At 38.7% G+C, this 18,388-nt stretch overlaps 1 protein-coding gene across 1 annotated transcript; it reads left to right on the top strand.

Annotated features, from left to right (window-relative positions):
• The first annotated feature begins 241 nt into the window (after positions 1–241).
• LOC149629857 (uncharacterized) lies at positions 242–18,134 on the top strand. Its single transcript, XM_089851545.1, has 6 exons — positions 242–712; positions 827–1,170; positions 7,054–16,495; positions 16,571–16,782; positions 16,847–16,996; positions 17,074–18,134. Exon 3 carries the CDS (start codon positions 9,650–9,652, stop codon positions 15,956–15,958), a length of 6,309 nt encoding a protein of 2,102 aa, XP_089707671.1. The 5' UTR covers positions 242–712; positions 827–1,170; positions 7,054–9,649; the 3' UTR covers positions 15,959–16,495; positions 16,571–16,782; positions 16,847–16,996; positions 17,074–18,134.
• Positions 18,135–18,388: the final 254 nt, after the last annotated feature.

Consider the following 18,388-nt stretch of genomic DNA (forward strand, 5'->3'; position numbering starts at 1 on the left):
TTTAGAAATGAAACAAAAAAAAGCATTAATTTTCATTTAGAAATGAAACTAAAAAAAGCATTAATTTTCATCTAAAGATTAATTAAAAAATAACTATTACTTTTCTTCTAAATAACTTATTCCATGAATGGTAAAGCTTCCTTTAACATGGTAGAATTCAACAATAGTAGGAGAAAATTTTTTTAACTCATGTTTTTCAGCTAAATTAAGTGTGTTAAAACATAACCCCTAAATTGAAAGAACAACCAGTAACGTGTGAATCAGACCCAAGTTAAACAAAAATCACTTTCATTTTAACAGCACAATTTTTCTACTTTTTCCTTAAAACATCCTCTCTTCCGCTAATATTCGGAAGTAACCATAACGCCGTACCCAGTTCCCTTTTGCCTAAGTCGGTCTTCCTTCCAAAATTATATCTGATCTCTCTCTCTTGGCTCGCGTTTTCCGATCTGAAAACTTTCTTGTTATAAATCTCCCACTGACAAACAGAGGAGAAAGACGGACATGAGCAGAGCTTTTCCAACACTATTTTTGAGTTGTAAGCCTCTCCTATCAGCGCGGGAGAATCCCTGCTCCCGTTTGTCATATCAAAATTTCCGAAAACGCGCGCGCAAACTGGAAACCAGGACATGAGCACAACCGACCGACTCAAAAGAGTATTGGACGAGCTGTACCGCGTACTAGAATCCGAATTTCATATATATTTCAGAAAGTAGGTTGTTTGGTCATTACTTGATCGTTTCTTTGTGTTTGCAATGTCACAATTGAATTGGTTAATTTTCGAATTTGACCAAACTGAATAGACCTTTCCTGTAATTGTTTGTAGTGAAACCGACGCGCCGGATCGGAGCGGTCTCCGAGGGTCCGACATTTACACGAAATCCCATAGGTTTCTCGCGAAATCTTTGAAGATATCACGAAATTACAATATCAAAGAGGAAATTTCGAAATCTTTGGCCAAATCGTGAAATCTAGATGAAAGAAGAAACATTTTCGAAATCGCGCAATCAAAGAAAAAAATCTCGAAATCTTTTTCGAAATCAACGAAGAATTCACGAAAACTTTGCGAAATCCCGTACGCTTATTTGGGAATGGTGATCCCTTGGGGGTCTCTTCAGATTCGCCAAGAGGCAACGCCAGATGGCGCCAGGAGTTCAATACAAGTGGAAGGTTAGCCAACTCGCATGCCCTTTAAAGCTTTCTTCACCCATGTTAATTAAGGTCGATAACTATGGGGCGCCAAACCGGACAAAATTAATTTACTGAGAGAGAGTTGAAACTTTTTGGAGAAAGTTGAAATTTTTTGGAGACCAAAAAATTTCCACTCTCTCACTCAGTAAATCAATTTTGTCCGGTTTGGCGCTCCATAGATAACAGTAACACTCGGAAAATTAAGATTTCAAATGAGTTTTGGGTTTGGTTGATTTCATTTCATGGTTAGCAATATCGAATTCTATAGTTTCAACTTCGACGCCCAACCCAAACCGCTTCCTCTAAAAGGTTGAAACTTTGCAGGAACGTTACTCATAAATAGTAGGCGCGTACTAAGATAGATTTTTCCAATCCGCCACCATCTTAATAAATGGCGCCCAGAAATGTAAAAAAATCTTCTCTATGCAACAAAGTCCGCGCGTTTCAACCGATTTCGCACTGGTTTCCTTTAACCTAAAGACGGGCTGAATGGTCTTTTGGGTTCTATCTGTTGCCATCTTTTTAAATGGCGGCCAGAAATTTAAAAACCCTTCTTCATGGAAAAATGTCCGCGTGAATAGTAATAAAAAATGCCCCGACGGGCTGACGGGCAACGCCGAGTGCCTTCGCTCCTAGGGTGCTACAAAAATATTTGTCATCAGTAAAATCTACCCATTTTTATAACATTTCGATGGAAGTTCTAATTACACGGGTAAAAGCTAGTTGTCTATATAGACAGAAATATATTGTCGGTTTTCAGCCCCTTGAAGCATCCCGGAAGCAATTAATAATTTGTTTGCGAAAGCCACATTATTTACTCTTTTATTAGCAATACATTTTTCCTTCATTTGTTTAAAGAAAGATTCTACTCCATGTAATGTTAAGTCCAATGTCCTTTTGAAAGGAGGTTCTCGTTTTGACGCGTCCGTCTTTTTATTAGTCATCGAGGGCAGGGTTTCCCGACAAACGCTGACGTTTGATTTGACTGTCATAGCTCCGCGTTACCGTGTGTCAGTTAAGTATTGGAATAGATTTTTAACAGAAGTGTAGGAAAATATGCGTATATTGGGGAAACCCTCCATATTTTCAGATACGAGTAAAGTGGACTTAGTAAATACGGGTTTTTACCTCTCCGTGTGACGTAGTCCAGGAGAGGTTCTGTAACGGCCGTGTCTGTCTGTGTGTCTGTGTGTCTGTCTGTCTGTCTGTGTGTGTGTCTGTCTGTCCGTTGTTACACCCACGTGACCGCGTTCGCAGTTTGCGTATCGGAGCAAACGTGTTCGCCATTTCCGAACTGCTTTCACAGTCACGGAAATGGCTCCTCTACTTGAGTTCTCACACCACCAATCTTCTGGTCTTTGTCCATACCACACGGACACTAGTCTGTTCTTACTGGCTGCTAATCACCACCATCTTCTGGTCTTCGTCCATTCCACGTGGACACCAGTCTGTACATACTGGCTTCTAATCACCACCATCTTCAGTTCTTTGTCAATCCCACATTGACACCCGTCTGCACTTACACTGCCTTCTAACACCACCATCCACTGGTCTTCCGTCTATTCCACATAGACACCAATCTGTATCATTGGCTTCTACTCCATTATCATCGTTTGGTTTTAGGATATACGCGGCGATCAGCTAGGGTTACGAGAAACGTCTAGCCTCCCTAAGGTAGGATCGCTACCAAAGGTTTTCGCATTTGCGGTTTTTCCTTACTCTTATAATGGAAACGAATCGTATATATACCCCAAAATTTGAAGAAAGCGGGAAGAGGGGTACCCTTCACTTTAAACGTCAATATTAGCAAAGTTTGAGAAGATAATAAGTATAACTTTATTTTAAACGATTTAACTATTATTAATGTTAATTATTGAAGATTAAAATAATTAAAAATAATTATATTTATTTAAATATTAAAGATAAACCTCTCGTGCAAAGAGAGAGATTATCATTGCCTCCTATATCTACCAAGGCCCGTGCATGCGATATATTTCCTTCATTGCCTCCTATATCTATCAAGGCCCGTGCATTGTGATATATTTCATTCATTGCATAAACATAAGCGAGATTGTTTTGGGAAAAAAATACTGCTTCCACTAATGCGTTTATACTCCTTGTTACTGTTGTATAGAGTAATCATGATAAAAGCTTAAAAAATTACGAGAGGACAGACCTTTTTTATCCTCATTCAAAAATATTTTTTGGTGCTAAGACTGCTTTAAAAAATCCAAACGGTTAGGCATTGGTAAAAAAGACAAATGATATTTTTCAAATCTTATGAGATAACGCCCACCTAGTTGAAAATTGCCGTTTTTTATCCGCGGGAGCCATTCCTTATGAGAATTTCGATGCTAGTAGGTTGTCAATTAAACTACCGGTATATTATTGTTGTTGGAAATTGGATATTAAGTCAAATTAAGTGGTTGTAAAGAGCCAGCAGGTTTTTGCCACTTCTTTTTGTGAGTATTTGATTTTTATATGTAAAATGGAGGAAGATAATGTTGAGAGTAAGGATGAAATGCGGAAGCGCAAAGCGCGGGAAAGGATGAGGGCAAAAGGTCGACGTTTTCATTGGATACTTAAGGTTATATAATCTTCTCGACACGGAGAGGTAATATTTTGGTTTTCCCGACTTGTTTACTTCTCCGAGCGAGTGACGATGACGTCACGGAGAGGTATTACACTGGACGTATCTGTGTGTCTGTCACCACGGTCGCAGTTGGCAATAGGAGCAAACGTATTCGCAGTATTCGGACGGCGTTCGTAGTTCACAGAAAGCAATATTGGTCTACTCCATTTTCATGGTTAGGGTTACGAGAAACATCAAGCCTTCCAATGGCAGAGATTCTATAATTACGGCTTTTCTTATCATTTACTGTACATTTATATACATCGACTACAAATTAGAGCCCGACGCCGCCGATAGTACGCCGGCGCGCCGCCACATTTCTAGTTTTTAACCACGCCGCCGCCGTACGTACTTTTAAACAGCGCGCCGCCCCGCCGCGACGCCGAAATATCACCGGCGTACGCCGGCGTGCCAACCAGTCTAGGAAATAGCACAGGTCCAAAACCAGTTTATTAATTGCTCGGACCAGTTTTGTTATTCTAAATCCGGGGGTTACTGGTCCTTGGGACCAGTTTATTAATTGAGAACTTTTAAGAAAATTGAGGAGGGACCAGTTTAAAAATTATAGTCTGTAACCGTAAAATTAGGAAGTAGGAAAGGGGGCCTAACTTCACGATTCACAAGTCTTTATAAATTTGTACTCCACGGATCTAGACTCCTAGCCTTGACTGGATCTCATTTTTGCCTTCCTTGCTACAACCACAGCCCACTCGATCACTCTTTGGCTTCACACGCCAATGTTTTTCCTGTGTAAAGCGAGTGTTGGTAATTTTGGGCTTTTTCGCTCGAAAAATCGAAGGAGCCATTTTTAGCATGGCCGGCTATGGGAGGAACACAGTTATTTAGCCAGAATTTTGAAACTACTGATTCAAATCTCTTGAAATTTTAAAGAGATGTGCAAAACAATGTTTGCAAGTTTTAGGAAATTTTAAAAACAATTCCTTTTATATTTTTTTTAGCAATATTAGTACGAAAATTAGCCCTAATTAAAGGGCTTGGTCTTCGAACGGTTTAAAAGTCTCTTCCGTTTCACTTGATCGAATCTCTTGAAATTTTAGCGAGAGGCATATTGATGGGTTTCAAATTATGATGCAAAGTTTCAAAGTTTTCAAACGAACAATTCACTTCACAAAATTCATTAAAATTTTGTTTGTGCATAATCCTATTTAGTCGCTTAGGAAAATTTTAGGAAAATTTTAGGAAAAGAACTATTCGTTTCAAAACTTTTAAATTTTGTACGATAATTTAAAACCTTTCAATATGCCTCTCACTAAAATTTCAAGAGATTCGAACCAGTGAAACTGAAGGAAACAAATTTAAACTATTTGAGACTAGGCCATTAAATTATGGTTAAATTTCGTTTTAATGTTCTTACAAAAAGCTAGGAAAGAGGAATATTTTAAACTTCGCACAAAAATACCAAACATTATTTTGCAAATCGCATTAAAATTTCAAGAGATTTCAACCAGTATTTTCGAACATGGACAGATCTTGTGAACACCACCACTTCACAACTGACATTAATCACTCGTTGTGAACTTACACGCCTCTAACGCCGCCGCCGCCAACAAAATTGTATGCAACGCCGCCGCCGGTTAATAGAACGGCGCGCCGGCGGCGCGCCGTCGCCAATATGCCTAAACTGTGCAAACGCCGCCGCCGACAACTTTTTGGCGGCGTCGGACTCTACTACAAATACCCTCATTTTACAAAAATCGCCAAAAAGGTGTTCGCTGGAAGTCAAACTTTAGCAATAGCTATGTTTTAAATGATTTTAGGAATAGCGTTTCTTAAACGACTTAACTAGAATTAAGGTTAATTACTGATGGTTAAACTAATTAATATCAAAAGTAAATAGATACCAAAAAGTTAATAGCTTTAAGTCAATCATACCTTCCCGCCTGCATGCTTTGTAAAATGAGTATCGAGTATCACGTGGCTTGCTTGTAACCAATAGCATGTTCGCATGACGTCATAGAAGCGACAAGAGATATTGGAAAGCAGTACAAATTACTGAGCATCATGGGAGTAAATTTAGGGCAATATCATTGGTAGCCGCGCTTACGTGATGGAAAATGGCGCCGTAGTAGTGCGGGTAATTGCTGAATTATGGTAAATTATATTAAAATACTAAAGTCTAAAACTGTAATTAGTTTCATAATGCCGCGTAAAAAACGATTTTAGTTTCGCCTTCGGTATCGACCTAGAGCAATTTTTATCTGAAACCTACGAATAATACCGCATACTCTTCCATCATGTTGCAAACAAAAGTCATAATCATATTCCTTATCTATTTTTCATATTACTATTTTATCACATTCATAGGCAATCACATGTAGTCTTCACAGATTTTGTACTAGGCCTAGGCTATACTGGCACAGTCTCACAGCAGACAGCTGATTGAAATTACCTTTAGAACGCATGCGCGTCGATTAAACCTTCAACAACCCGCACTACGTTGTCTGAGCGGCGCGACACTATATACGTTAGGTACATGTCAAGTGGTTCGCTAGGTGCTACGCCATTTGTGCGCTGCCGCGGAATAGGAGCGGGAATCTCAATTTTCATAACGCGCCCATGCCGGGGAGATATTAACTTCTTGTTTTTAATCTATTTACTTCTGTTAATATCAATTACATTTATTTAATTATTTAAGAAAAAACCTCTTAATAGGGTAGATAGCCCTCCTCTCGACTCGGAGAGGTTCATTTTGGTTTAACAACTTGTTTACTAGTTAGTGTGCTTATGTAAAGAAAATAGTCTTTAGCATTTTGATAAAACAGCCGAGGAGCTATTATTATCATATTCCTCGTGCGCTGATAACGATGAAACATTGTCATTATACATACCGAGTTTCCTTTTATTTCCCGAAACATGTAAATTAATTAATAATAGCAGAAGGGAATAAGAGAGAAGGGACACACTTTATATCTCCATAATACGCATCTGGGTAAGTTGAGAACTTTAACTTTGGAAGAAACTTAAGCTATACTGCTAGTAATTCAAGAGTATCCGCTTAGCTCTTCGGCTATAATTTGTGCGCACCATTCAAAAAACCTTTAAATATACAGTATGTATTATTTATTTCAAGTCATAATATTTGAAGCGAATACTCAGTAAGGCCCAATAACGTGATCATTTTTGAATGAGCGAGATCACGCTACACAATAGGATGACGAAGGCACACAAATTTAGCAAAGAATCTTACCTTAAATACATCATTTTTGCAGATATCCAAACATGTCGAGTTTAAATATTGTCTTTCGTTCATCCCTCTTCTTTATGATCGTGATGTTTATCATTCTAAACTTTGTGCAAAAAGCCGAATCGGAAACTCAGAGTACGTACTATTTTATTTCATTTTAGATATCTTATCGCATGGAAAAATTTCCTTTGTAAATAATCCACCTCGTTTCCATGGTAATATTCCCAATTGTAGTTGCCACTTTGCAAAACTTTCTTTGTTCTATGAAAATCTGCATAATTCAGTCACTGTATATTTCATTTAGTGCATTCAAAATAATATTTCTCTTTTAATTTTTACCTCTCCGAGTGACGTATGTCACGGAGAGGTATTACACCGGCCGTGTCTGTGTGTCTGTGTGTCTGTCTGTGTGTCTGTCAGACCCCACGTGACCGCGTTCGCAGTTTGCGTATTGGAGCAAACAAATACCCGATTTCCGGAACGCGTTCGCGGTTCACGGCAATTTGGCCATTCATCTACCAACACAAGTCTTTACTAACTGGCTTCTAAGGACCACAATCTGCTAGTCTTTGTCCATCCCACATGGACACTAGTCTGTACTTGCTAGCTTCCAAGCACCACCATCTTCTGTTCTTCGTCAATTTCACCTTGACACCAGCTTCTATGCACCACCATCTTCTGTTCTTCGTCAATTCCACATTGACACCAGGTTCTATGCACCACCATCTTCTGTTCTTCGTCAATTCCACATTGACACCAGCTTCAATGCACCACCATCTTCAGGTCTTTTGTCCATTCCACATGGACGCCAGTCAGTACATTCTGGCTTCTTTTCCTCCGTCATCGTTTGGTTCCAAGATTTACGCGGCGATCGGCTAGGGTTACGAGAAACGTCTAGCCTCCCAATGGCAGGGCTTCCACCATCGGTTCACGCAAATGCGTTTTTATCTATTATTTGGTTTTAAGATATACGCGGCGATCGGCTAGGGTTACGAGAAACGTCTAGCCTCCCAATGGCAGGGCTTCCACCAAAGGTTCACGCGAATGCGTTTTTATCTATTAATATAATGGAAACGAAACGTATATATACCCCAAAATTTGAAAAAAGCGGGCAAGAGGGGTACCCTTCACTTTAAACGTCAATATTAGCAAAGTTTCGAAAGATAATAGGAACAACTTTATTTTAAACGATTTAACTATTTTTAAAGTTATTTACTGGCGATTAAAATAATTAAAAATAATTATATTTATTTAAATATTAAAGATAAACCCAAGTACCGAAGTCGTTAAATCATTGCCTCCTATATCTATCAAGGCCCGTGCATTGCGTTATATTTCGTACATTGTCTCTTATATCTTTTTAGGCCAGTGCATTGCGTTATATTTCCTACATTGCCTCCTGTATCCATAATAATTTATTTTCTTTGTTATATGAAATGAAAATATGGATAATATTTTCGGCAATTCGATTTGAATGGCTCTTTCTGATGTATCATTATCTCAGCACTGTTCATAATGGACAGGAACGTAGAGATTCGAGACACTTGGAATTACGATAGTGTTTCAAATCCTCTGTAATGAGGGCTTAACGACTTGGAGTGACTGGAAAGATAGATACACATCCTATTTTTTAGTTGTACCATGCGTACCACAATGTTGCCAGGCGTTTATTGAAGGATGCTTGGGTACTTGGTACAGACTGTTACGTCTACGAAGTTTCCTAGCATCCAAGAATATATAGGATTCATAGAAGCCAGTGTTATGGGCATGTCATGGGTCAAGTCGTTAAATATATCGACGCAGTTAAATAGCTGATGGCATTATTTTATCCACTTTCTCATTGCGTTTCAAGTGGAAGTTCAACTTTGGCACGGACGACAGATGGCGCTCTTAACCTTCTACCCCCAAAAATCGCTGTTGTCTGCTCGTTTTCCCCTTCCGCGTTTTTTCGTTATAAACTTATGATTTAACGAACTGTTAAGATAAAATTTCATATTTCCTAAGACAGATAAGCTTCTACTCCTTTCATCTTACTCCCAGTTAGATTTAACCTTGTTAAAACATAATCAGATGAATTTGAGTTATAATGTCGTAAAATCCTGTGCATACAGTTACCTAGGAGTGATAGAGACATTTTTACCGATGTCTAGAGATGTTAAGCTTAAGCGAAATTGTTTTACGTTTGAATAAAAATACCGCTTCCAGTAGTGGGTTTATAGTACTCCTTGTTTGTGTAAGATTAGTGTAGCTGTAGAGCGTTGTTGCTGTTTAGTTTATACGCCCCCTAGGCCTATTTGTGAAAGACCTTTTTTACGCACTTTTATCATTCTTTATTTGAAAAAAGTGTTGGCAATGTATATTTTTTAAATATGACGGAATTGCTGTTGGTATGATAGCGCCCTATTTGCGAAAAAAACCTTTTTTTAAACAGTTGATTCATTCTTAGATAGAATTTCGAAGGCAAAAGTTAAGTGTTAGATTTGCTCGATTAATTTTGTTCGGCAAATAATATAATTAAGCCTTACGTATTACTGAAGGAGATTGATTTTGCCAACCTGTGTGAGTATTTAAGGAGATTGATTTTGCCAACGTTTGTGAGTATTTAACTGATTAATAAGTAAATGGAGGAAGATAATAATTTAAGTAAAGAGGAAATCAGAAAACGAAAGGCAAGGGAAAGAATGAGGGCAAAAAGGTCAGATCCTGAATTTAGGAAACGAGAAAATGAAAGGAGAAGAGTGTTAGCAGCTGAAAAAAAGGCTGTTTCGGGAACAGGTTCTAGCACACCCAATGTTGGTCCTACCGCGAGGCCAGTTGGCCATGTTTCTGCGAAAGATGACGCATTAAATAAAAGCTCTATTGAAAGTACCGTAAGCGTAGGCATATCTATTAATGAGGAACCCAATAATGTACAAAATGATAATGCTAATATTAGTGAAATAATCGAAGGCTATGAACAAGTACCTTGTACGTCCCATGGTAATGTCTATCCCTTAGAAAGATTAAGAATCTTGAGACAAAATGAAGAATGCAGTAAGAGGGAGTCGCTAGGTAAGGGGAAAAAGCGAGAGAATGAGTCAAATTGTGAAATTGAAAATCAGGGTGGAATATTTACCAAGAAATTAAAAAGGGTTGATGAATGGTATAAAGCAAGCGAACGTGTAAGAAATCAGATAAGTAAGGCTACTGAACGCCAAGATCCAAATTATAGGGAAAGAGAACGTGTCAGAAACCAATTGTATAAGTCGGCTAAACGCCAAGATACCGAGTTTAGAGATGTTGAACGTGCTAGAAACCAGGCGGGTATGGCTGCTAAACGCCAAGATCCCGAGTATAGAGATGTTGAACGTGCTAGAAACCAGACGGGTAAGGCGGCTAAACGCCAAGATCCCGAGTATAGAGATGTTGAACGTGATAGAAACCAGGCTTGTAAGGCTGCTAAACGCCAAGATCCCGAGTTTAGAGATGTTGAACGTGCTAGAAACCAGACAGGTATGGCGGCTAAACGCCAAGATCCCGAGTATAGAGATGTTGAACGTGATAGAAACCAGGCTTGTAAGGCTGCTAAACGCCAAGATCCCGAGTTTAGAGATGTTGAACGTGCTAGAAACCAGACAGGTATGGCGGCTAAACGCCAAGATCCCGAGTATAGAGATGTTGAACGTGCTAGACAAAGATCTTCAGCCGCAGATAGGCGAGCAAACCCCTCGCTTATAGAGCAGACCTATTTTGATAGCATAAAAGATGGCCCAACGTGGCCGTGTGAAGGATGTTCAAATCTTTTTTTTAAGTCATCTGGCACCATTGTAAAGTCCATAGATTTTTTGTCAGTCCCTGGTATTGAACAAAGAGAGTTGAATGATGAAATATTTTTGTGTAGTACTTGTAATAAAAGCGTTAAGAGAAAGCAAATTCCAAAATTTTCAAGGGAAAATGGATTTGTGTTTCCTGAAATACCTGCGCAATTAAGTAACATAAGTAATTTAGAAGAAAGAATGATATCACCACGAATACCATTCATGCAAATACGAAGGTTAGGGTGTGACCAACAACGTGGTATTAAAGGAAATGTGGTTAACGTCCCTATAAATGTAGAGTCCACCGCCTCGGTTTTACCCAGGTTACCTCGAGACACGGATACTATTCAAATTGAGTTTATGAGAAGAATGCAGTATAACACACCCTATTTGTACGAAACTGTGAGACCCAAAGTCATTTTAGAGGCCCTTAACGTTCTGGTAAAAACGCCTTTGTATGTTAAACATGGAATTACCGTTAAGAGTGACATATTAGACCCCATTCCTGAAGAACTTGAATTTATTGTTGACGAAAATGACCGTCAGGTAAATCAAGTTGATGTATCAGGAGATAATCTAGTAGCGCCAATAAACGCAGAGAATGATAGCGATGATATGTGGAATGAACCCAACGAAAGTAGTTCGTTAACAGTTGGGAATCAAGACACATTATTAGTTTCTTTAAGTAATTTCTTGCCAAGTAATACCATGCATGTTAAGTTTGCTCCCGGTGAAGGTCAAACCCCAATGTCTTTACTCTTTGACGAGGATGCGGAAGAATTGTCATTCCCGAGCATTTACGTAGGTCAAAAAATGAATCTTAAGGTTAAGGGAAGTTTTGGTGATATTTTTAAATGGGAGCTTCGTAATATTGATAGGCGCTGTGCTAAAAATCCTTCGAAATTGTTTTACTCTTTTGTCAAATTAGAAACCTTGAAAGTTAGTCAATCTATACAGGTTTGCATGAGGAAAACTAAAAGAACAGATGGGTCGAATTATACTGCTGGACTTTTAGCTTCTGCAGGTTCTCTTGATGCTTTAATTAAGCAGGATGATGGTTTTAGGGTTTTAGAAAGACTACAGAGCTCGCCTTCTTATTGGCAACACAGACAAAAGGAATTGATGGGTATGATTAGACAGCTTGGTACGGCTACCTTTTTCATAACGTTTTCGGCTGCCGAAAGTAAATGGCCTGAGCTACTGAATATTTTGAGACTAACCTCTGGGCAGGAGAGTTTACCTAACGATGATATTAATAATTTAAGTTTTTCGGAAAGGGCAAAACTGATTCAGGATGATCCTGTTACTTGCGCTAGATATTTTGACCACCGTTTTCGGGCTTTGCTTAAGGCTTTACAGAAATTAGGTCCTCTTGGCGTTATAGAAGACTATTATTTTAGAGTTGAAATACAGCAAAGAGGTTCGCCCCACCAACATGGTTTGGTTTGGATAAAAGATGCTCCAAAACTTAAAAATGATCTCTCAAATGTTAAGGAAGTAGAGGAATTTATTGATAACGTTATTTCTTGTGCTGCTGAGCACAATGACGAACATTTAGATTTGTTAACACGATTACAAATTCACAAACACACAACGACTTGTAGAAAGAAGGTCGATAATAATTCCGTTTGTCGTTTTGGAATCCCGTTTCCACCTATGCCCAGAACCATAATTTACGACCCTAGTTTAAGAGAGCCTGGTAGCGTACAGGAAGAACTCAGATCTAAGGAAAGGTCAAAGAAATTGTATGAGATGTTGCAATCGAAAGAAAAAGAGTTTTGGGTAGATAGTTTTGAGGAGTTGCTAGCTAAGTTGCGTATAACTGAAGACGAGTATATTTCTGCCGTTACTTATGACCTCAAAAGGAAAACAGTTTTGTTGAAAAGACACCCCAAAGATACTAGAGTTAATCCTTACAATCCGTGCGCTTTGAGTCTTTGGCAGGCGAATATGGACATTCAATTCGTTCTTGATGCTTACGCACTGGTTATGTATATTGTATCATATATAGGAAAGTCTCAAAGAGGGATGTCTTTGCTTCTGCGCGAATCTTCTAAACAGGCAAAAAATGATAAATGTTCAGTAAAACAGAAGTTGAAACTAATTGCTAATCAGTTCTTGAATGCCCACGAGGTAAGCGCTCAGGAAGCGGCTTACTGTGGTTTACAAATTCCTGTGTCCAGGTGCAGTCGCGCCTGTGTTTTTATAAACACCAATGCCCCTGAAAATCGTGTACACATTCTTAAGAGTCAATCTGAACTTGAAGAACTACCAGCAGACAGTAATGACGTTTTTGCCTCTGGGATGCTAGAACATTATGTTCAAAGGCCAGAGGAACTAGAGGCAATAACGTTAGCTCAATTTGGTGCCTGGTACGAATATTCCAAAGCCCGTAGAGTGACTAAAGCCGCCCACGATCATGTTGATGAGGGAGAAAGCAATGAAGTTGAAACTTGTGGTAAATGGCTGAAACTTAAAGATGAATCAGGGTTTATTAGGAAACGTGGCCGTGCTAAAATTATTAGGTACAGAAGATTCAATTTAGAAAAAGATCCCGATAACTTTTATCGTGAACAATTAATGTTGTTTAAGCCTTGGCGCGATGAAAGTAATGATATTTTGACAAAGGATATGAAATCAGAATATGAGCTTTGTCGCGAAACTATTAATGAAATTAGGAAAGAATTTCACAATGAAATTGACGAAGAAGCCGTAGAACAGGCTGTAGCAGATTTTGGAAATGGAGAAATTCAAGTGGATGTTACTAATGTCCAGCCTGAATTAGAACATAGAAATGAAGTTGATAGATCTTTAGCTATGGATGATTCCGATTTTTTAATTAATACGGTTCAAGAACCTGTAGGAAATATTAATAGAGATATTATTGATGGCAATGCCGAAAATACTGTTGCTCCGTCAATTACCTTAATTAATGACTCTGAGTACAACGCCCTTCTTAGAAAATTGAATTCCAAACAAAGAGAGATATATTACCATGTTTTGTATCATGTAAAAAGCAAAGAAACTCCGTTGCGTCTCTTTGTTACAGGGGGCGCTGGTGTGGGGAAAAGTCTTTTGATTAGTGCTATATTTGAATCTGTGTCAAGGTTTTACAACAAACAACCTGGGAGTAATCCATCGGAAGCGAAAGTAATCCGTTGCGCACCTACTGGCAAGGCTGCCTTTAACATAGGTGGGGCAACTTTGCACAGTACTTTTAGTTTACCCGTTAGCCAATTTGGTGGAAATATATCGAGATTGGAAAGTGAAACACTTCATAAATGCAGGTTACTCTATGGTCAAGTAAAACTAGTAATAATTGACGAAATTTCAATGGTTGGAGCGAAGGTGTTTAATCGGGTAAACGCTAGGTTACAAGAGATTATGGGTTGTCCTGATTATTTTGGTGGTGTGTCTGTCGTTCTAGTTGGAGACTTTAACCAATTGAGACCAGTTTGCGATTATTTCGCATTTCAAGGTCAAAGTGAGAAAGATAATCCTTACGCGTCGTTAATTGGTAACCCAATATGGGAGCAATTTGAATTTGCCGAACTTGAGGAAATTATGAGACAGAGGGATGATAAAATATTTGCTGAAGCTTTAAATAGAATGGCTGTGGGAAGTATGACTCAAAATGATATTGATTTCTTTAGTAGTCTGGAGGTAACGCCTGAGCGTGTACCCCCAAAAGAAGCGATACATCTTTTCGCCACTAACGCGGAAGTAAACCAATTCAATCAAAATAAGCTTTTAAACATGAATACGGAAAAGGCTGTTTCGGTTTCAGTAGATGTTGTCAATGGTGATCTTAGTAGTGAAGTTAAAAATAACATACTTTCCCAAGTTGAAAAGTTAGCAACGTCTGATACGTATGGTCTGCCCAAACAATTGACTCTTGCGTGTGGCGCGAGATATATGATGACCAACAATGTTGACACCTCTGACGGACTAACTAATGGCGCGACAGGTTGGTTAAGAAAGATAGAGTACGGCACAAATAGGGTCGGGGATAAAATCCCGTTCAGGGTATGGATGGAGTTTGACGATCCCAAAGTTGGGAAAATGTTGAGGCAAAAATGTCATGGTTTATATTTGAATAGTGATATTAGCGCTTCGTGGACGCCTGTTGAAAAGGTCATCAAGTCGTTTAATAGAAAATGGAGACAAAATAATGCCTCAGTTTCTAGGAAACAATTGCCTTTGGTTGTTTCTGAGGCCATTACGATACATAAAAGTCAGGGTGATACTTACTCCTCGGTAGTGGTTCATTGTAAGGCTACAAAAAAAATTGAAAGAGCGCATTTATATGTGGCTTGTAGTAGAGCGAAAACCGCTTCCGGTTTATATATTGATGGAAAATTTAAAGTTCCTAATTCACCCAAAAACAACCTAGTCGAATTGGAACTTAAGAGGTTGCGAGACACAAAAAGCATCGAACTACCTTTCTTGCATGATCCCCTTTACATTTATGTACATAACGTGCAGTCTTTAAATGCTCATTTAGAAGATGTTTTAGCAGACAATGTAATAATGAAAAGTCAAATGTTATGTTTTGTTGAAACGTGGAAAAAAGAGACGGACGATTTTAGAGTGCCATCTTTTAAGGAAGTAGGTGGTATTTACTTGCCAAGTACGGCACGCAGAGTTGCTTTTGGTTCGTCCATATATTTAAGAGACACGCCTAAAAACGAAGTTAAAGAGATAGATACTAGAGTTTTACGAAGCGACATTCCTGTTAGAAATTCTCACGTGGAACGTTGCTGGTTAGATGTTTACATAGAAGGAGAACTTATATCTGTGGTATTGTTGTACAAATCTCCCTTAGGAAGTTTGAGAACTGTGTTTGAGGACTTTAACCCTTTGTTTGACATGAAATATGATTCGTCTATTCCAACAGTTGTGGTTGGAGATTTCAATATTAACTTTTTAAAGAGCCAAACGGCACTGAGAATGTTCTTTGATTCACATGGAATATCTCTTTTGCCGGGTCTAGAACAAAAGTATTCGACTGACTATCATTGTCAATTAGATTTGGCGTTTGGTAACAATCTTTTTCGAGACCGATACGATGCATGTTATAGAGAGTCTTATTATTCTTACCACAAGGGTATTTGCATTTTTAAAAGAACATAGTTTGAAATGGAAAAATTTATTTAAAGCAAGGTGGAGCTCCAGTGCGCCCCTTATTGACGACCTTTCTATTGTACATTGGGTTTAGCTTGTTAGGATAATTTTCAGATCCTCCCTAATGCATTAAGTTTCATTGTTACCTACCTACGGCAATGTAAAATTATTATGTATATACAAGGTTAGGCATCATGGTAGGGGCGCCAATGGAGCCGCATGTTGCTTTAAGGGTCTAAACTACGAGAAATAGGCTTGGGATCCTTGGCTAAGAAACCCACATATGGCTTGGGATCCTGTACTAAGAAACCTAAAATTAGGCTTGGGATCCTGTACTAAGAAACCTAAAATTAGGCTTGGGATCCTGTACTAAGAAACCTAAAATTAGGCTTGGGATCCTGTACTAAGAAACCTAAAATTAGGCTTGGGATCCTGTACTAAGAGACCCACTTAAGGCTTGGGATCCTTGACTAAGAGACCCACACAAGGCTTGGGATCCTTGACTAAAGAACCCACATCTGACTTCAAGATTTGAAAAAAAAAATGGTAAGTATCATTATTGGAATTGACGGTCATATAAGTTTGGTATTAATCCATTTAAAAAATGGTATATTTTATGAGTAACCTGGAGGATTGGCGTAGTTCATGAGTAGCCTAGAGGATTTGCGTAGTTCATGAATAACCTAGAGGTTATGCGTAGTTCATGAATACCCTAGAGGTTATGCGTAGTTCATGAATACCCTAGAGGATATGCGTAGTTCATGAATACCCTACAGCATTGGTTTAGTTCATGGGTAACCATGGAGGACAAGGCCAACGAAATTGTAAACAAGGTATGTAATAGTGATAATTAGTTAATGGGGATAATCGTTGAGGTGATTTATTGTGGTTCTTCAGAAAATACGTCGGGAAATATATCTCAAGGCTTATCCTTAGGCTTAATAAAGGTGAAATACAACTCTCAAAACGTTAAAATGGTTGCGTCAGATGATTGAGATCTGGAGCGGCAACTGTGGGTTCATGTAAAGGCGAACCACTGAACAAAGTGTAAGTGTTGCACCAAGTTTCATAGGTTTGGTGAAGAATGGAGCAATTTTGTATAGCGTACTTTAAAAATGTTTTAGGTATGGCGAAGCGGAAATGGCTGAATAATCGGCGACAATTCAATAGTCCTAGTCGAAAATCCCCTTTTTTCGGCAAAACGCGGCCGAGGTGATTTTGAAAATGTTCCTGGCTGCGTTTTCTGCCGTTGGTAACACTGCAGCGTCCTCAAAAGTTGGCCAACGCTCAAAGCGGAAGTTGGACTTCGCCGCAATTGATCGACTAGAACTATAGTTCTAGCACGTTCAATGTTATGGGAGCAGCAAGTAGAGCAATACAAGGGCGGGCTGCATAGCGGTCTAGCAGTGGAAATACAGAAAGGAGAAAAACTTAACGCCAAGAGGCAGAGTTTTCCTATTTTGTGGAACTGGAGTCGTCTTGGTCTTTGTTATCTGAAACGTACAGCGCCAATACACCTATGTAATAGTTTCGAAAAAACGAAACTTTATGAACTACGCCTCATCTACTAGGTTATTGCTTTCTTTCGGACGCTATCCACCAAACATTCATCCTTAAACAGTCTGAAGAAGTTTTTAATATTAATAGTCCTAATTTGATTGTGGTTTTTTCCCAAATGGGTTTTCCCAGAACCTTTTTTCCCACATGCGCTGTGGGTTTTTATGGTTCGAATTAGCTTGTATTATGACATGAATATTTGATATCCATTGCATCGTTTGTTAATGCTATTAATCAATTTATTCGTGGATAGCTCAGACGTCAGAGTGGAAAATCAATAATTTAAAAATAAGTGTTTTAATATTAATAATTCAACTGTGATTATGGTTTTTTCCCAAATGGGTTTTCCCAGAACCTTTTTTCCCCACATGCGCTGTGGGTTTTTATGGTTCGAATTAGCTTGTATTATGACATGAATATTTGACATCCATTGCATCGTTTGTTAATGCTATTAATCAATTTATTCGTGGATAGCTCAGACGTCAGAGTGGAAAATCAATAATTTAAAAATAAGTGTTTCAATATTAATAATTCAACTGTGATTATGGTTTTTTCCCAAATGGGTTTTCCCAGAACCTTTTTTCCCACATGCGCTGTGGGTTTTTATGGTTCGAATTAGCTTGTATTATGACATGAATATTTGACATCCATTGCATCGTTTGTTAATGCTATTAATCAATTTATTCGTGGATATTATTATTATTGTTGATGAGGAGGGTACGCGCCCTAGCACCGATGCCAAAGGCATATTGTGCATCCTCGTAATCAGGCCTTGAATAGGCCTGTAGCTGCAGCGTAGCTAAGAATTCGCTCCACCGTGAGAGAGGAGACCCTCGAGGGTTCCAGGGTGTGTGAATCAAAATATTCTAATCTAAGCGAGGC

Source organism: Phalangium opilio, unplaced genomic scaffold (genome assembly GCF_054372755.1).
Source record: "Phalangium opilio isolate 3A_F unplaced genomic scaffold, DU_Popi_V2 ptg000105l_1, whole genome shotgun sequence".
NCBI lineage: Eukaryota > Metazoa > Arthropoda > Arachnida > Opiliones > Phalangiidae > Phalangium > Phalangium opilio.

Bases quoted from the DNA above. Each gene is read 5' to 3' on its own strand.
- LOC149629857 (XM_089851545.1), top strand. From the start codon at position 9,650: ATGGAGGAAGATAATAATTTAAGTAAAGAGGAAATCAGAAAACGAAAG.